Source organism: Balaenoptera acutorostrata, chromosome 1 (assembly GCF_949987535.1).
Source record: "Balaenoptera acutorostrata chromosome 1, mBalAcu1.1, whole genome shotgun sequence".
NCBI lineage: Eukaryota > Metazoa > Chordata > Mammalia > Artiodactyla > Balaenopteridae > Balaenoptera > Balaenoptera acutorostrata.
The window spans coordinates 21,682,881-21,703,025 of NC_080064.1; the positions used below are offsets into that span (position 1 = coordinate 21,682,881).

Consider the following 20,145-nt stretch of genomic DNA (forward strand, 5'->3'; position numbering starts at 1 on the left):
GCTCTGGACCCAAGCCCATATGGTGTTCTACTTTCTTGTAGGCAGCCTGGGGCATTGGAAAGAAGAGGGTTTCTATTTCCATGCCTGCTGTCAACTTGCTGTGTGGCTTTGGACAAGTTGCTGTATCTCTCTGTGCTTCTGTTTCCTCAACTATAAAATAGGAATAAAAAGCTTTGTGTTGGTAATCCTTCCACAACTGGCCTGAGGAGTCCATGGGGTCATGTTTATGGATGTGCTTTACTCAGGAACACGTCTGGGAGAGGTTAGTTTCCGAGATAGTGAGATACGGGGCGGGGGGGGGACGGTGGCGGGGGGGCGGGCAGCATACATCATCCTGGTCAACCTCTCATCCAATAGTGGAAGAAGCTGAGGCCCAGAGAGGGAGCAGCAAGGTGGGAGCTAGAAGAGCTGACCTCTGACTTCTCAGCCAGGAAATCTACTCCTCTTTAAATATGTATGCAGAGCGTGAGCAGGTGTGTGCACAATTCCCCAGGTAAGGGTGGGGATGGCCGCCTGCTGTGGTGGGAAGGTGTCTCCGCAGGACTCCTGCCACCATGGTACTGACAATTCTACCATGAAGAGATTCTTTTGGGTGTGAAAGGCTTATTTTTTTGTCTTCCAGCTTCAGACCCCACACTAGACACTTCTTCTCCTGGGGCTAAGGCTGGCTTTGGGGAGCATCTGAAACAGCTCCTAGCCTCATGATCTGGGAGGGAACTAGCTGACAACCACCCCAGAGCAGAACTTACAGGAAGTGGTGCCAGGTTGCCCTGGCCACTGGGTGACCAGGAGGGGGCAGTGAGGAACTGGCGGAGGCAGCACGAAGGGAGGGGTGGCTCCTGAGGACTTTGTGTGAAGTCTGCTTGCACCTATGTGTGTTCCTGTAACTGTGTGCTGATCTGTGCCCTTGTTTGCACAAGGATAGGACTGTGTGCAGTGTGTGCACGTCTCCGCATGTATCCATGTCCGAGTGTGCATAGATGCACCCATCTGAACAGGTGTGTGCACACACTGAAGGCATGTCTGACGGAAGCCCCAGCCCATACCTAGGGAACCCACTTTGTTCCAGGCAGTTGAGGGCACAGGGTACTTCTAACTCTAAGTCTAGGATAGCCGAGCCCTCAGTCTAGCCCACTTGATTTCAAAGTAAGAGCAAAAATAACCATCACCTATAAAACTGGGCACCAGGGGGTAGGGTAGACCGTAACAGAAAACCTTTAACACACCCCCTCACACCAAAGACCATGATGCTAGGTGGAGAGATTCTGAAAACGGTTTAAGTTCCATGGTGGACAGAGCACAAGAGACCCATGTGCGAACTATGGCTCTGCTCCTGGCCAGCTATGTGATCTTAAGCAACTCAACCTCTCTGAATCTTTTTCTCATGTGTAAAATGGGAGACCCTTGGTTCATGAGGTTGAAATAAAGTGTAAGCAGTCTTGGGCAGGTAGTAGTAAATGCTCATTCTTCTCAGTATTAGCCCAAAGAGCTGAAGCTCCCAAGCAGAGGAGCCGGAATTCAAGCTCAGGCCTCCTTCTTCCCAGAACCACATTCCTTCCCTCCAATTCCCCACCAAGGGCGGCTCCTGACACCACCATTTTGTCTTCTCCCAGGGCGGGCGTCTGGCTGCCTGTCAGTCACCGCCTCGGGAAGCCAAGTGCTGACTAAACACAGGCCTGAGCAGGAGGGTGGAGCGAGGGGCTCCGCCCGGGGCGAGCTGGCTCCCGCGCCCCCTCCCCTGCACCCCACCTCCAGCGATGAGCTCAGAGTGGCTGGCGCAGCACTTGCTGACAATTCAAAACTTCTGCCCCCTCTCCTGGGATGCCAGCGAGTGACTCTCTCTGAACAGCAGGCGTGACCAGCCGAGTCACCAACCCTGCTCCCAACCCTCTCCCGGGGCCACCCCACTGTGTTTGCTGGGCCCAGAACTGGGTGTCTACTCATAAATTACCCCCAGGGACAGTCACCGGCAGCAGCTGGGCTCGGAACAACCGTTGCTTCCTGGGTAGGTCAGTTTTTGGGGTCAGAATATAAACCCAGCTCCCTCACCTTCCCAGGCAGGAGAAGGGGCGTGCAGCACCCTAAACCTTTTATCGGATTCCATTGTAAATCATTCTATTTAAGGTAAGTTGCTTGGGTCTGAGAGGCAGACAAGATGCCGGCCAGATGTTGGGAGGCAGCATCAGCATTCAGCCTGTGCTCCTCTCCTGCCTGATGCAAGGAGTCTCCCTGGCCCCAGCACACCCCTCTCAGCCAGCTGAGGGCCTCTAGGTCCCCCAATTGGGTCTCGCCCTAACCCAAAATGGTTTCCGGCCTTCACCCCCTCCTCCTCCCGCACAGGGTGCACCATCCAGACCCAGAGGCCTCCCACCCTCCAAGCCCACCCACACTGACCTCCCTCTGGAGCTCTGGCCACCACCTGTGGCTATCAGTCGCGCCCTTATAAATGCTTCTCCCATTACACACATATACGTGCACACACACACACCCCAGAGGTGGCTGCGTGGTTACAAAGACTTTATCAAATTATTTAAGATGTTGGCATTTATGCATTCGCATGTATACATAAAACAATTACACAGAATCTTCAGGTCACTGGGGTGCTAATGTGGTACACACATGAGCCTGGCAGGGACTCAAGTAGGACCAGGCTTGGAGGCACGGGGCTTTGAAAAACTAGACCTCCTTCTAAGGACCTGAGAGGAATAGGGTGACAAGGAAAGGGTCACTTCAGGGGTCTGGCTTAACCCCTGAAGGTCAGAGCTCAGAGCTCCATCTCAAGCTCCTTTCCCATCTTCAGGGGAAGGGGACTCATTTTCAGACTGTAACCCCACTACGTAACAAGCCCAGTCCCTAAAATCTTGATGTGGCAAACACACCCAAGAATTCACTGGACCAGATCCTTATAAATATATTTATATCAGAGAAAACAAGGCACTTCGGGAGCATGACGGCTCACTCTCCTACACATACATCATTCTAGACAGAAAGTAAAAATTGGTTAGTTTCTCAAGTGAGTTAAGTGAGTAAAGTTAATACAATAACAAAATTGTTCCCTAGCCCTTCCTGAGGCACAGGATGAGGCGCATCTCAGGGTGACACCTGGTCCCAGGTCAGCTGAACCCCGGTAGAGCTCAAAGCCCCCAGGAAGCCTGACCTCTCTCCTGAGCAAAAGCCCCTGGCCTTGGGGGCACTGGCCCCCTCCTCAAGCCCTGAGGTCAGGTGAGGGGGGTTGCAGGGGGCGGCAGGCTGAAAGCAGAGCTGGGACACGGTGGGAATGCTTAAGCAGGGTCACCAAAGCCACAGAGACCTCAATCTGTCCGAGCTGGCGCTGCCGAGCCGGAGGATCGGCGCCACGGGAAGAGATTTCACATTAGCCCTGACAACACCGCCTCAGCTCTGCGGTGACATTGGCCAGGGTCGTTTCTGAGGGCGCTTGAGCTTCCGTTGGAGGCGAGCTGGAGCTTGGGCCAGCTGCTCTGAGCCTCCAAGGGATCGCTGAGCCTGCCCCCTCCCCGTGGCTGCTCCTTTGGAATGTACTCATCTCACAACCAAGGCAGAGTCACAACTCACTTCTGACACTGCCGAGTGGAAGCTGGGCCCCTGGGCCACAGGAATGGGGGCAGGTCCCCTGGGCTGGGCAGAATGGGGAAGGGAGGCGGCTCCTTGGCTTCAGCCCTTAGAGTCCTTAGGGGCCATTGCTCCATACTCTTACCAGCCTCAGCCCAGTTTAAATAATCACTAAACTTTGCATTCTACAATTACAGGATTCCAAAGATACACAATTACCTGCACAGGGTCCTTTATCATCTTAAAGGGCTCTGGGTTTAAAAGAAGCTTTTTTTTTTTTTTTTGGTGCACATATGCATTAAGTAGAGCCCAGAGGGCCTCTCGGCTGACTGGGTCCCCAGCCCCCCGAGCTGAGGAGGCTTCGCAAGGCCGGCTGCTACAAAGCGCCGAGCTTGGCTGCATAGATTTTAATGAGAGCATCGGGCAGAGCTGTGCTGTTGCTCTCCGGGACTTTCAGATCATTACCAAACCAGCTGTAGGATGAGAACACAGCATATCGAAACCCTAGGAGGTCACTGAGCTAATGATCTAATCCTACCTTCTGCAGGCAGTGGCCCTCCCCACCTCCTCCTGCCCCCAGCCCTTTCCAAGGCAGACTCCGTCCATTCCAGAAGCCAGGCCAACACCGCCCCCTTCAAGGTCAGAGAAGAATGATAGTGAGTAGTGCTGGCTCCCCCTTCTCCGGAAAGGAGGGGGATGGGGGTAATTTAGTCAAAGCCATTAGGCCCAAACCCTGGCCTAGCCAGGCCCCAGGACTCCTATTTGGGAGAACCACTGCCCTCCTCCTGCCACTTTGGTCACTGCTGGGCTGCAGCCGGGGGCACCTTCGACAGCCATTTTAGAGTTCTGAAGAAAGCACCTTCAGCCTCCAGAGTGCACAGCGGGAGGCAAGGAGGGGGTGCACACCGTCTGGTGCGCTCAGCACTGGGGCCTGACGCCAGCCCCGTGCCAGAGATGCGTGATCTGGGAGAGGAAGGAGGGCACACGCTGGAGCAGCCCCTGCAGGAGGGCACGCTGGCCTCTAAAGACTCAGTCCCCACGCCCCAAGTTCACAGAAAGAAGGCTGAGGGGCAGCATTCAGCCAGGGCACAGCGGCAGTACCCACGATTACACCCTCTCCTCAAGCCGGAGGGGTTGATGAGGGCTTTGGCAATTACTATAACCATTTGCTGTGCTGGGTAGAGACAGATCCTGTTTCTCTTTGTTTCAGGGCTCGGGAAGCCAGAAGCCAGTTTCAGTACAAGAGGCTACACAATCGTTAGGGCAGAAGAGAAGAAACCTCACTGTTGGCCAAAGTTGACCAGTTTTTTTCTGAATAATAGCACCTGTGTATTAGCTCTGGGAAAAAGGGGGAGTGAGGGAGGGAACGTCACTGTGCAGTGAGGAGGGGAGCTGGAAACAAGACCCAGAGTCCTTCTGCCTTTCGACCCTCCTCACGGCCTCCCGCACCACCCCCCACCCGGGGCAGCTACCTGCAGTGGCTGCCAGCCTGAGGGACTGAAGTTTCTACAGTTGGAAGGACCTATGCTTAAACTGGGGAAATAAAAGGGGGAGGAGTTGCAGAGGAATTGAAAGCAGCACCTGTCACGCTGTCTACCCGCTTCCTTCTCTCACTACCTCTGGTCCCCCAAAAGGGCAGCTCTCAAGGCCAGGTGCTTGGCTGGTGATAGGAAAGGGGGAGCAAACAATTACAGGAGAGGCCATGAGGGTCTGAGCAGCACTGATAGGCCTGGCACAGGCCCTGAGCCCTTCTACTGGGACCCCCACCTCTGGTGAGGTCTGGAGTAGCACAGAGCCAAGAACTGCTCTGCCTGGGCTCCAGCAAGTGCCCACCATTTGGTCCCAGAAAGCACAGGTGACTTGGAATCAGGAACTCTGGGCTCTAGCTCTGTCATCATCCAACTGTGTGACCTTGAGCAAGTCACTTCCCATCTCTAGGCTTCATTCAGCATCATTCAACCCAAGGAGTTCCACCTTTTTCCAGTCCTGCAGTTACAAGTCTCTAAGCTTGGCTCCCGAGAGCCAGAAGAGGCCCAGATCCCTGTGTGTCAGGGCTAGTTTGGTCATGAGTATTAGAGGTTAGAACCGGGCTGTGGTGCTTGGGGGCACCTGGTGGTGAGGGAGGGGCATTTAAGGGACGTGGAACACCACGTTCAGGAGAGGGACCCTGGGAGGGAGGGAACCACCCCTGCCTCCAGAAAGGCATTGTTTCTGAGCAGAGGGGTAAGACATTTCTTTAGGGGCTTGATGGCTCCTGGAATAAAGGGCATCCAGACATAGAGATGGCTTAGCAAAAGGCAGCCTCACCCTGCTGATGAGGGCATAAGGGGGAGGCACTGGGTATGCGGCTGCTCCGCCCTCTCAGTGCATGGGAAAGGGGCCAGCTGTGTCCAGCCAGGCTTTAAGACCAGAAGATGGCTGGCATTATTCAAAGTAGCTGAGGGCAAGGATTCTAGAAGAAGACCACAGAATATGGCTCCTAGGGGAAGGCACCAACTCCAATTTAAACCCAATCAAAGGGATCTGCTTTGGGGTTTTCCCTTCTCTTCAATATGCAACAGTCATTTGAAGGGAAGAGGGAACATCTCAGCTACTGAACCTCAGGAGCCCCGTGGGGCCTGACCTCGGGGAGATGGGAAATACATGTTGATTTGGAGGAAGCACTTGGATATATCTTTGGTTGCTTCAGGGAAGGCTCTGGCCCCTTGAGATTCTTTTTTTCCTCCCTTTTTTCCCCTTGGGACTGTCGGAGTAGGCATCAAAGGAGGCAGGTAGGAAGGAAAAAAAAAGGAAGTGGGTAGCAGGCAGAAGAGTTAATCCGACCACTCGTCCTCATCAAACTCAGAGGAGTCATCTTCTGAGTCGCTGTACTCCACAGCAATGCGACGTGACAGGATAGTGGCCACGTCGTTGCCCACAACATCCCGCTTCTCTTGTTCCCGCTGCTCCTCAACCCTGCGCAGCTGAAAGCCTGGTGGGAGAGAGAGAAGGGTTAAGAGGTGCGTCAGTCTCCGAATCCATCCAGGACTGTGGAAGAGGGAGCAGCCCCTGGTGGTGGTGGGTATTGGAAAAGACAGTGAAAAAGAAGGACCCTCTGGGAAAGCAAGATCCTCAGGACAAGAAGTAAAGACAGGTTTTATGAAATTGTGGCCCCAGTGCTATAGGTGTGTCTGAAAGGAGCCTGCCATTCTTCCCAGTTTCCACGCTTCCCAGTTTCTCAGGCTGGTGAGGATGGTACTTCTCCCAAGACTGAGTGGGGAGTGGCCGCCAATCCCCGCCTAGTGGGCACTCAGTCTGCCCAAGTCATTGATTTTCATGAAGCTCAGCTGCCTTAGGTTGTCTCCACTAGACAACCCTTCAGTTCCTTGAAGATCAGACAGAAGAAACCACTCCAGTCCCTTGGGACCAGAACCGGCCTCTGACAGAAAGAGAATAAATGCCCCATGATGGTGAGATGATGATGAGGGAGGGGAGGAAGGTAGGGTGAAAGGAAGGGAAGGGGATAGGAGAAAAAGGGGAGAAGGAAGGGGGTGGGAAGCGGGGGAGAGTAGGGAGGAAGGGTATGGAAGGCAAAAAAGTGGAGGACAAGGAGTGTCTGAGTCCAGCTGAGGAAGTACCTTCTAAGACAGTGATTCTTGTTTTTCTCTGGGGCACAAAATGGATGCAAACATACACAAAGCATAAATTTCCAAGGAGTTCAAAGATCCCAGGTTAAGAAGTCTTTACTTTAAACCAAGGTGGAAAGAAATATAAACCTCTGTATTTTTAGAGTGAAGCCTTTCTTCACGCTGATCTGAGGTCTTAATCTCTCCCCACCCAACGAAAGCTATTCCCTTGGAAGGCCACAGAACCCCTTGTCCACCCTCCAATCAGTCTCCCAGCTGCAGAAAGACAAGGCCTCATGATCCCGGACCCACCACTGGGATTTTACCTTGACGGATGGCTGAAAGCAAGTCGCTGCGGGCATCGCTCACAGGAGGCAAGGAGGACTTGGGCTTGGTGGTGTCAGAAAGTGGCGAAGGTGCAGCAGGCTGGCCATCTGCACCACTGAAAGGGGGAGGAGGGGGCCCCGGAGGAGGGGGAGGCGGGGGAGGCGGAGGTGCTCCTCCTGCTGGTTGGGACAAGGGAGGTGGTGGCAGAGGTGAGTAGTCAGCTGCTGGCGGTGGGGGAGGAGGTGGAGGGGCAGCAAAATCGGGGTGAGGTGGGAAAGATGGGGGTGAAGGTGGTGGTGGGGTCCCTGGAGACCCAAATCCTCCAAGCGGTGGTGGGGGTGGAGTGCTCATCATCGGAGGTGGAGGCGGAGGGGCAGGTGGTGGAGCAAACCCAGGTTTGGGGCCTGGAGGAGAGCCCAGAGGAGGAGCTGGTGGTGGATGGCTTGGGCTGACCACACTGGATCTTTTGGGTCCAGCTAAGCCAGACCCTCTTTGGTTATTGTCTGCTGGGTAGCTAAAAGGACAAAGCAAAAGAAGACCCACCATTACTCTCAGGATGCAAACCTCCACCTTTAGTTAAGCTTATCTATAAGCCTAGGTTCATTTTGGTTGACAGTATCATTTCATTTTGGCTCAAACAGAAAGAAGAACCCGAGGATGGTCAGAACAGACCAACAATGGAATGGGCACCCTTTTAAGGTAATGAGCATCCCATTAGCAGAGGAGTATAAGCAGAAATTGAGAAAAACTACATGAAAAAAGTGGACTTAGGATTTCTCCAACAGGTAAGGGCTGGCCAAGATCATCTCTTAGGTCCCCCTCAAACTTTTCAGCTCTCCAAGGGAAGGCACCCTTCTAAGAAGAAGGGTCAGTTCAATCCTGGAGCCAGGACTAAGAAGGCACGCAAGAAAGAACTGGAATGAAAATTCAAACACCACTACCCACAGGCTCTGCTCCACAGGCTATTAACATTCACCAGATCTTATGAGGGCAGGAAATCCAAGCCAAGCTGACCGAACCTGAGCGGGGTACAGATTTAGGTGAATGTACCTTCAGTGCTCATATGGAAAAACTTGAGAGAGAATGAGGGCCTGAGGGCCAGCAGAGATGGGAAATGAATGTGCTGCCAGACTTGACCCGGGTTTAGAGAGAATTAAGGTGCACCTCTCCTGGGTCAGGCATACTTGACTGAGGCTGCAAGGTCTCAGGCCATGTGTGAGAATGAAGGGATTCTTTTTCCACCTTTTTATCTGCCCTACACTAATAGCTACTCCTTAGAAAAGCATCCATCTTGGAATTTTCCACAGACCTTCGAGCCTTAGCGGCATCCGACACGGCAACCAGCAGGAAGTGATTTAGGAGGCAGAAGGAGACTTGGGATTAGTGGTTTCAAGCGCCAAGAATGGGGCAGGCGGTGGGGGTGACAGCACTGCTTTAGGTCTCCATCTGAGGGGTCCTCAACATACCCAATCTCTGATTAAACAGTGTCCAAGGAGACAAGCATACTTTTCAAAGCTCTCACTTGTCAGGCATCAGAAAGAAAAGTAACTATGAGGAAACACTGAAATCTAACACTCCTCACATCTCTTCCCCTTTCAGCCATTACTTGCTAACTCTTCCTCTATACACCTCTGCCAGGGACACTGACAAATACCAAAATGGTCAGATTCTAAGTTTCATCTCTTTTTGTTTTGTTTCCTTCTTTCTGGAGATTTAATCCACGGTGAAATGGACCAGAGGCGACAGGAGAAAAGGGTGACTATCTGCTAGGTTCCTAGATAACTGGGGAAGGAGGCTGTTCAATATTTTATGGACAGCAGATTATACCACTTTATGTCATGCTGAGTCAGAGCCAAGTAAAAAAACAAGAGATAAGTTGGTGACTTCTATCTGCTCAGGTGTAGCTAGTAGTTAAGAACACAGGCTCTGGAAAGAAAGCCTGACCTGCTTTCCAATCATGACTGACCTGCTTTCCAATCATGACTCTGCCTCTTACTGGCTGTGTGATCTTAGGTAAGTTTATTGACCTCTCTGTGCTTCACTGTTTACTCATCTGTAAAATGGGTACCTATCTCAAGAGGACTCTTGTGGGGATTAAGTAACATATATAGTGTTTGGCATAATGCCTGGCACTTTACAAACAATAAATACTAATTATTTCTATTATCTAGACACACTTGTCTGGAATCACTTTAGTGGTCCTGGCCTGGATTTAGAACTCTTACTTTGTTCTTGAGCATTTAACCACCCAGAGTAGAGGGAAGAGGTATCACCGTTTACCTGAATTCTGCTGGTGGGGGAGGCAAGCTGTCCTCAGAGAAGGAAGGAGAAGGCGGAGAAGTGGAGTCTGACTGTGGTGGTGGCGGGTAGTTGCTTGCATCCACATTTTCAACAGACCCAACGCTGCCATTCTGGTACACCAAGGCGGGTGGATACCTGACAATGAACCCAATGCCAAAACTGTCATTTAAAGTCTGAGTGGTACTCTCTTGTTTTCTTAAAAGACCCCATAAAAATGCATCTGATACAAAAGCTATTAGGGAGAAATAAAATTAGTATATTTCTCATATAGTTTCTGTTGTACTGAAATTTTATTTTAGGACTAAATATTCTATTGTTAAATATCTCCCAGGATTTCCCTGGTAGCGCAGGGGTTAAGAATCCGCCTGCCAATGCAGGGGACACGGGTTCGAGCCCTGGTCCGGGAAGATTCCACATGCCGTGGAGCAACTAAGCCCGCGAGCCACAACTACTGAGCCTGCGTGCCACAACTACTGAAGCTCGTGCGTCTAGAGCCCGTGCTCCGCAGCAAGAGAAGCCACCACAATGAGAAGCATGCACACTGCAACGAAGAGTAGCCCCCGCTCGCCACAACTAGAGAAAGCCTGTGCATAGCAACAAAGACCCAACGTGGCCAAAAATAAATAAATAAATAAATTTAAACAAACAAACAAACAAAAAACTCCCAGCTATTTCTTTTGTTTTTCCCCAACTTGCTGTAGTTGTAATTGTTTTATTTAAAAAAATTTTTTATTGGAGTATAGTTGATTTACAATGCTGTGTTAGTTTCAGGTGTACAGCAAAGTGAATCAGCTATACATATACATATATCCACTCTTTTTTAGATTCTTTTCCGATATAGGTCATTACAGAGTACTGAGTAGAGTTCCCTGTGCTATACAGTAGGTCCTTATTAGTTATATATTTTATACTTAGTAGTGTGTATATGTCCATCCGAATCTCCCAATTTGTCCCTCCCCTCTCCCAGATATTTCTGTTGGATTGTCTGTAGAAATGGGACTGAACCCAGATTATCAAAACCATGCTGTTCCTTTCCCAATGTTGGCCTTGTCAAACCCAGCAGTTCTTTGAAATTCTCTCCCAAATGTTAGGAGCAGCCCAGACCCAAATCCCAAAGTCTGTCTTGCGGCAAAGGGCAAAGCCAAGCCCCAAGGCTAGTGAGCTGCATGCACGTGACTGGCACACAGCCTGGTTTTGAGGGCGGCAAGCCTCTGGGGTGCTCAAAGGCCAAGGAGGCATCTGATTGCAAAACCAAGCTGAGGACAAATGCAAGTTGCTGTGTGTGGTAGTTAGACGTGGTCTCTTATCTAACAAAACGAGCTGCTGATTAAAGTGGGGTGCTAGGGCTTGCCTCACGAAAACCTGTCCCTCATAGCACTGGGCCTTGGGTGAATTTGCTCTGGGTGAACAGCAACAAACTTCTAAACAAGCACAAACGCACCAAGCAGCAGCTAACAAAATGTGGTCTGTTCTGCTCCACCTCCCGCTTCTTTCCACCACTGTTGGGTTAGAAGGAACTCATCTAAAGCAGACCCCAGGGAGAACAGAGTTGGAGGGAACTAACTGAATCAAATGATGCTCTGATGTGGAAAGTCCCCAAGGCCTGAAGCCCTGCAGACCTGGCATATCTCTTTACAGGCTCACCAATAAGCATGTCCAGGCAGAGCAGCCATGCAGCCTGATCCCAAACCTCTTGGACAACAGGAAAACGGGAGGCAAAGTCCTTATTTTCACCACCCCAATACACACACACACACACACACAGTTGGTCGGCATCCTGAACATGCTTCTGGCCTTAGAGTCACTGAACCTTCATACAACAAGGGCCTGTCTGAACAGGAGGGACCACGGAACAAAATGGCCCCTTTTTATTGGGAGGTGAAGATAATGGAGGTACCCTCAGGGCTGATTCCCCTGTAGAAAGAAAGGCTCATTTTTCCCCTCACCATCCTCATCACTCTTTAAAACAAACCTCTTAATCTAGGAAGAACAAGTGTCAGAAGTGTCAAGATTTCTAAAAGTCAAGATTTTCATGGTAGAATTATTCCTAAAAGCAAGAACAACTCAGCTCTTCCCTTTTATCATTCCTAGACACCCGGCATGGGCTGGCATGGTTCTCTGACAGCCAGGATGCAAGGTATTTAGGGGAAAAACCAGGGCGACATTTATGCCAAGCAATCGTGGTGACTTGGCTTTGAATGTCACACAGGTCGGACACCAGGATAAGCATCAAACCAAGCTTTAAAACCATTTTTTTTCCTTTTAAACCTCTAGTGTGATTTGGTATTGGGAAATGGGGTCAGACTGACATCTACCATTTCTTCACGGAAATATATAGCCTCAATATTGGCCATGCGACCTTTCCCACACTGTCTCTAAGGTCTGCTTTCAGTCCCTTGGCCAGCCTCTCTCCCGAGACTGACAAAGGCTGACTGAAAAGTTGCTTTGGTGATGTGCACAAATTCTCTGCCTGGCCCTCCCCACTCCCATGAAATGACCAGCTCTTTAGCCACAACCTTCAAAACAATGCTCTGGAGGCAAAGGCCTCCCAAAGCCACTTTTCTTCCCTTTCTAGTCTTTCCTTTTAGTCCCTCAGACATACCAGCATCTGGCAGAGCAAGGGCACTAGAAGCCATAGGCTTTATTTTCCAGACCACTCTCGTCACCTCATTTAAACTGCCAAGTCTCTTGATTTTTTTAGCAAATTTTAATCACCAGATGGAGGCACTTTAAAGTAGCTGATTAACAGTGGTATTGATTTAAGCCACACAGCAAGACTTCAGGGGGTATGAAAGGTGTCACACCAGAGCTGTCAGACTGTTGCCCCCAGGTGCCCAGCCCCTTCAAAGAATGCTACCAAGAGGACAGAAGTATCACCTACCCAGAAGGCCCCAGCTTTTCTTTGGATTCTACAAATTCTTGACCCATCTTCATTTTCTCCCACTCTTCCTTACGTGTCTTGATTTTGCGTGGGTTTACATTTCCTCGATTTGGATTATCTTTCTTCTCTTTCTACAATGAAAAAAACAGAAAAGCCTTAATAAACATTTCCCAAAGTTCTTCATTAAAATTCCACCCAGCTTCATGGATATATACCCAAGAGAAGATTTGCCTAGACAACATACAGTAACTATAGAATTTATAGAACTGCTGGGTTTAGAATGACCTAGAGGTCATCTAATCCAAACCACCTCCTGGGCTCAAACACATTTCCTCAATCCCATACTCAAACACTTCTACCCACTACCTCTTTGGGTAATTCATTCATGTTTTTGAGAAGCTCTAATTGTTAGGAAGTTAGTAAATAGCTATTTATTATTTGTTATGCCGCAAAGGTCAGTCAAGAGAGAAGAGAAATAATGATAGCTATAGATATATGGGACAGATATAAGGAAATAGTTAAAAAACAAACCAAAACAACCAATGAAGAATTCTTCTGCCTGTGCAGCTGCACTAGCCCCTGGCGCTCTCTTGGGCCTCCCGGCAGCCATGCTAATGGGATTATGAGGTTGCAACTGGTAGGTCATATGCTTATACACATCACTGGCAGCCTAAGGGGAGGGGAGCATCTACCAAAACTAGGCCTATGCCCCCACCACTGCCCCACCCAACCAGTAGTCAAGGTGTTAAACCGCTCCTGTTGCAAATCAAACACTGTAGAGCCTTGTGCTGATCTCTGAGAAATGAGCTGCAAAACTGGCAGGGAAGGGAACTAGCCTAGCTTGAGTGTCCAGCAGAGTCAGGTGCAAATTGCAAGAGAAATAAATGGTGAATAGAAAAGTCAATTTCTAAAACTCAGCCTGAATATACTCAATTGTTAATAGCACCGGGAGGAACAAACACATTTTTGGTGTGATTTATACTTTCATCTTGGTTGTGCTTGGAGTGGACACATTTTTTTTTTAAGAGTCTCACCTGGCATCCACGCAAGCAGCCACTCGGAATGATTACTTAACATAAGACTGGCTTCCTTTTTATCCCCCCTCCACAATCGTGCCTACTGATGTGTAGAACAGAGGCCCCTTTCCCCTCACCCTATGCTTTCTCTTCTCTTTCATGATATCCTTGGTGTCCTGCAGCATCTTCTCCTTCCAAAGATCAAAGAAGTACGAAGGGTCTGTGTAGAATTTGAGTGCCTCTTTCCCATCGTCCCTTGGACAGAAATGAAGACAAGTAGCTGTCAGTAGACAGATGAGCTCCCAACCAAATCCAATATTCCAAACACCTACCAGTTAGCAGTTTTTACACTGAGGAATCAAGAAGTCATTCAAATTGACTGCATATTTCCTCTCCCATACCAGCGTTCCAAAGCCCCTGAATGGCATGGCACCTCTTTACTTATCTGGCTTTTTAAGAACCTTAGCCTTACTTTCAATTCCTGGTAGAGGAATTTGCATGGTCAGGGCAAGAATGGGCTACAGCAGCAGGGATCCTGATTATGGCTAATGATCTCCATGGCCGCAGACATCTCCCTGAGGACATTCTGATATCTTGGCACATCAGATGGGATTTCTGTCACTGGTTCCCCTACCACCATCAATTGCCCAGGACTCTCTAAGAAGCATTAGTGGCCTTCTACCCACCCAAAACCTGTGCACACATGTGCAGGTTCACATGTGTACATATGTATGCATATACACACATGAATGTATGTGTGCCGCTGTTATTCTTCTGTAAATACAGACAACCACAGCACTCCACCTACTTGCTCCCTTCCAGAATAGCTCAGCATCCACCCCCACCCCCCAGCCACAAGGGGGCCCCAGTGAGAAAAGATGGCCAGCTGTTTTATGACCACAAGATTTCATTACCATCTCTTAGTGGCTGTGAAAGAGGTACAGAGTGAGCTACTGAGTGTCGATGTAAGAGTCATCTGCCAGACTCAGTGGCCCTGCTTGGAATCCTGCACTTTGGCATAGCTAAGTCTCTTCCACTCTCCAGAAAGCATGCACTTAGGGGTGGATGTTTATTTTAACACTACTCTGAACTAAAAAGAATTGGAAAGGTAATTCTTTCCTAACCTCCAATCCTATCACAACACACAGAAACCATTTCCTAATCAAGCACTAATGATTTTTATATTAAATCTTATTCTGAGTTAGCCACACCACCACTCTTTTCTGTTAGGCTAAATCCAGAAAACTGAGAGGAGAATGTTAAAAGGAAACTACCCTACATTAACTGAAAAATAAACTTGTCTTATCATAGTCCCTTCAATATTATCAGGTGTGTAGTCTTTTCCTGCCCTACAACCCCTCTGCCCAGATCCAATTAGGCTAAATGATGCAGGCTACAGAGTCAAATCTATGCCCTGCTATGTTAGCTGGCCCCTTTGAGAGCCAAGGGGCAAACATAATTTCACACAGTAACAATAATAGGATAGATGCCATGTACTTCCTCTGTATCTGTGTGAGAAGCGACCATGCTCCTATTCTGGCTCTGTGGATCAGGTGGGCATCCTTGAATTTCACACACATATTCTACTTTGCAGTACACCCATGTCTCACAGAAGACATCTGCCTCCAGCTATCTGTAATTACTTTTACCTGTTCCAAAGATATTTATGGATGTGAGCAAGATAAATATTCGCTTTCTGCCCCTGCTTGGAAATTTTTTGCACGATAACACTAGAAACCACTAGAGGGGAGGGGCTTTAAGTTGTCTATAAGACTACCTTTTTCAAGTCCAGCCACAGCACTGTAGGTCCTTTCAGAGGGGAATGATGAAAGGATGTTCAAAATGAAGTGAACGACACTCATTTGGAAGAATGCCAGTTACTCCTTAAGCTCTGGAAGGACCCTCAGGGCCCAGAGCAGCCAGTCCACAAGGCTGGCCCCACTAACACGCCCAAACATCTGGTAATCTAGTGGTTTCAGAGTAAGCGGGAGCCTTGCTAGAATGTTGCCCCTGGGATGCATGCTACAGGACTGCCTTGTAACAAAGTCCTTTTGGTTCTATAATAACTAAATTCCTTGGATGGAATCCAAGATGGACCTGGCTTATACCAAAGTAAATTCTGCAGCATGCAATGCTATAGCAAACTTTCAATATATATTATATTCACTATGAGTTTAAGAAACCAAACAATAATAAGTGGCAACTGTTTATATGGTAAACGTTACATTCTGCTGCCACAAGCAACTCTGGGGTACGTAGTATGCTTTTTGATACAATCCTCTGATGTAAACAACATCTTTAAATAAAAACACAATCTAGTGTTGTTAACCACAGGCTGAAAAAGGTAGAAGCTAGCCAGGTTACCTGTAAGGGGTCAGATTGTTGAGAGGTGGAGGAGTATCACAGGTGTTGTATGTTTCCAAGACAGGTATGGGGAGAGAGTTTCTGTCAAAAAGCTTCTGGTCTTGAACAGTAGAGCTTCTGAAGGCCTTTCGGGTGTTGATTCCTTGTAGTGACACTGAAAGAAGATGGAAGGCATTAGAAAATGGATGACAGGCTATTTGAGCAAACACTGAGTCACACCAGTCGGAGAGGCCTCAGCTGCTGCATTTCTTGGCTGCGGCTGTCTGCAGCCAGGTTTTTTTTTCTTCCTCCCCCTCTGGGGAAGCCCCACAAGGCTGTCAGCAGCCCAGCCATTTCATGACTGAACAAAATGAGGCAACACAAAGGTTTACTATGTGGCCAGATCTAGCAGGCCCCTCCTTAGGAGGAATGAATCTTCCAAGTACTTTTATGGTAGCAAAATACGATTGGGGGGAAGGGGAATTTGAGAAAGAGGGAATTGGGGGAACGGGAGAAAGGGAGTGTGTGGAGGTGTGGTAGAGATTAAAAGGTTTCTTTACATCACCCAGGCTTGTGTCGTTTCAAAGCAGAACTCCATAGGTCTCTGTGATTTCTCCCCTCACTTTTTTATAAATCAGGAAAAAAAAAATTCTAAGCAACTGCTCAGCAGAGCCTGCAAATGCTGAGCTCAGCTTCCTTACCTTCTTCTTCCTTGGGATCCAGCTGAGTGACTTTAACTTGTAGGCGGTCGACCCTCTCAGCAAGGGAGCTTACTCGAGAGGCAAAAGTATTTGCCTGAGTGAAGAGCTCTCCAAAAATGTCCTCGGCATATTTACCTGAGAGAGCAAAGAAACCAAGTCACTAGTGCCTAAAAGTGACATACATGGTCAGAAAAACTGGCTACTAAAGACTGTATTTCCCACCTCCCAAACACACACACCCACCCCTCTAAGATGGTTCAGGCTACATGCAGAGCTTGCTCCTGGAGACAGAGACATACCCTCCAGAGCCTGGGCAGCCTGCATGTGCTCTATAACTAATAGAGTCTTCTTGGCAAAATGAACTGACATGAAACTCAAAACAGGATGAATAAAATCAAAAGGTGTGATACAAAAAAAACTAATCCTAGAAGAGTGGAGAGTATGTCTATACATTTGCCTATAGCCCTTAGCCCTTTGCTGCTCTGTAAAAGCACCTTGTAAAAGTGCTTCTGGAAAACAGATTGGGAGTTAGAAGGACCTTCTATGTGTTTACAATTAACACGAAAAACAAGAAATTACATCCTCAGTGTAGCCCCAAAAGTACGCTGAACAACCATGATGAGATGTGGTATCTTTCAGGGGCCCTGAACTTACTCACAACTCATAATAGAGACATAACTTCTTCTAAGAGGTGAAAAGGTTATTTTATGTTTTATGACCTACAACTTTGAAAGTCTTTGCTTTAGGTTATAATCCTTCAAATCTACATCTCAGGGAACAAGTGGAAAGCTGAAACATTCAAGCTCTCCCTGAAAAACAACATACCAGTGGTCTCATTCCACAATGTCTTGTTTTTTAGAAAAAGAAAAGAGTTCCGTACTTTCAACCCTGGAATGCCAGGAGAATTTGCAGCCAAAGAAACATAAAAGCAATCTGACACTACCTCCATATTGTCATTCCAAGCCACAAAGCACATTCTTGCTAGAATGAAAAGTGGTGCATACGAATAAATATACCATCTGAGTTTGTTACTTGCAAGGTGAAGGCAGGCGTAAGTTACTGTGCCCAACCAAAAGATCATTTCTTTGAGAACTATTTAAAGTAGGCTCTTACTTTAGTTTCTGAACTACATTTATTCTTAGTCCATAATTGAGGGGAAAAAATTAGTTCAAAAGGCCAAAACTGCACCTTCAGGGTGAAATCAGCTCACTCAATGTAACTTGGAAGGTAAGGATAAGACCAATCAACAGCATATTTTGAATTGCTGGTAAATTTAGTCAATAAAGAGTTTCTAATCAAGGAAGAAGCAAGTCTTTGCATACTGAATGGTTTTGTGATCTAAACAATCATGGGAAGCTCCTGAGCTCAAAGGACTGAAATTGGCTAACAAGCTGCACTTCTACTGGGCAGGTTGAGAATCCAATCTGATCCCCGATAATATGGCTAAGTCCTATAAGAACGATACTGTACTGACTCACAGATATAGAGAACAAACTAGGGGTTACCAGTGGGGAGAGGGAAGGGGGGAGGGGCCAAGACAGGGTAGGGGATTAAGAGGTACAAACTACTGTGTATAAAATAAACAGGCTACAAGGATATATGGTACAGCATAGAGAATAGAGCCAATATTTTATAATAACTATAAATGGAGTATAACCTTTAAAAATTTTGAACCACTATGTTGTACACCTGACACTTATATAATATTGTAAATCAACCATATCTCAAAAAAAACCACCCAAAAACCAAAAACCATACTGCATCATGCTTGCCTAGGTAACGAATAACTGTGATCGGAAGACTGTAACAGAGAAACACACATTAAGCATGGAAAATAAATCAGGCTCAAAAGTATCTGTTAACCATCCAGCTGTTCTGGAGGAAAAGAAAACCCTAAATCAATTTACCCTTAGGTCACCACGAGAGTACGCAGGATTTCCTGCTCCTCAGTGAAGGGAGCAGTGATAGTGGGAGTAGAGATCAGTGTGGCACAATGGTTTAAGATGAAATCATACAAAGAACCCCACCATATAAAAATGGTAACATTGAGAATGCTATTTGAAGGGGGAGTGAGGTGGAGTGAAGGCTTCCCCGCTGTCACATTACGTCACGTCAGGCCCTAGGTATACTTAGAACTGCAAGATGAGACATGGAAGAAGCAGTAGACTTCAAACCAGAAAGTCTGAATTTAAGTCTCAGTTCTTTCTATCTACACCTGTGTACTTTTCAGCAAGTCAAATTCTCCCAGCCTCAGTTTCCTCATCTGCGAAATGGGGACAACTATATCTATCTCACCAAGTTGTCACAGGATTAAACGAGCCAAAAATGTAAACTCTTTTTTTAAATTAATTAATTTATTTTTGGCTGTGTTGGGTCTTCATCGCTGTGTGCAGGTTTTCTCTAGTTGCGGCAAGTGGGGGCTACTCTTTGTTGCGGTGCAGTGCACGGGCCTCTCATTGCGGTGGCTTCTCTTGTTGCAGAGCACAGGCTCCAGGCACACAGGCTTCAGAAGTTGTGGCTCGTTGGTTCTATAGTGCAGGCTCAGTAGTTGTGGTGCACAGGCTTAGTTGCTCCGTGGCATGTGGGATTTTCCCGGACTGGGGCTCGAACCCACATCCCCTGCACTGGCAGGCAGATTCTTAACCACTGTGCCACCAGGGAAGTCCCTGTAAATTGTTATAATGAGACTCCTCCTTATATTGCTCAACCATATCAGATGACTTTTTTTTTTTTGGCCGCGTTGGGTCTTTATTTGCTGCACGCAGGCTTTCTCTAGTTGCAGTGAGCAGGGGGGCTACTCTTCGTTGCGGTGCACGGGCTTCTCATTGCGGTGGCTTCTCTTGTTGCGGAGCACAGGCTCTAGGCATGCGGGCTTCAGTAATTGTGGCACGCGGGCTCAGGAGTTGTGGCTCGCGGGCTCTAGAGTGCAGGCTCAGTAGTTGTGGTGCACGGGCTTAGTTGCTCCGTGGCATGTGGGATCTTCCCGGACCAGGGATCGAACCCACGTTCCCTGTATTGGCAGGCGGATTCTTAACCACTGCGCCACCAGGGAAGTCCCAGATGACTTTTAAGAGTATGACTATCTAAGTATCCTAAGTTTTATGCTCAGAGGAAATTTAAAATATAATTCCAGTCAGTAATGTGACAGCCCTGTTCTTTCAGTACTAAAAAGTACTCCAACCTCTGAAAACAGAAGTGTGATACTTATAAAGGAGAAAACCAAAGTGCCTTGTTCAGAGTTAAATTTCACTTATTCAGATTACCAAGATAGATCCACTATCACATCAGGACATTCATAATAGACATCTACCCATTTTGCAAAAGATTCCAGAAGCAGTCTTCAACTTTTTTTTTTTCTCTTAGCAGTACAGTCTTTCAAATGAAATCTTATGTGGAAATGG

General features: G+C 48.0%; 1 protein-coding gene across 2 annotated transcripts in view; it reads right to left on the reverse strand.

Annotated features, from left to right (window-relative positions):
* Nucleotides 1-2,500: 2,500 nt before the first annotated feature.
* WASF2 (WASP family member 2) overlaps nt 2,501-20,145 on the reverse strand; it is a 70,758-nt gene continuing 53,113 nt past the window's right edge. For both annotated transcript variants that reach the window (XM_057551668.1, XM_057551672.1), the window contains 7 exons: nt 16,745-16,879; nt 16,065-16,218; nt 13,838-13,955; nt 12,685-12,815; nt 9,783-9,938; nt 7,502-8,016; nt 2,501-6,541 (listed from right to left, as the gene is read on the reverse strand). In XM_057551668.1, coding sequence (XP_057407651.1) covers nt 6,384-6,541; nt 7,502-8,016; nt 9,783-9,938; nt 12,685-12,815; nt 13,838-13,955; nt 16,065-16,218; nt 16,745-16,879 — 1,367 coding nt within the window. In that variant the 3' untranslated portion in view covers nt 2,501-6,383. The remainder of the gene's footprint in view (nt 6,542-7,501; nt 8,017-9,782; nt 9,939-12,684; nt 12,816-13,837; nt 13,956-16,064; nt 16,219-16,744; nt 16,880-20,145) is intronic.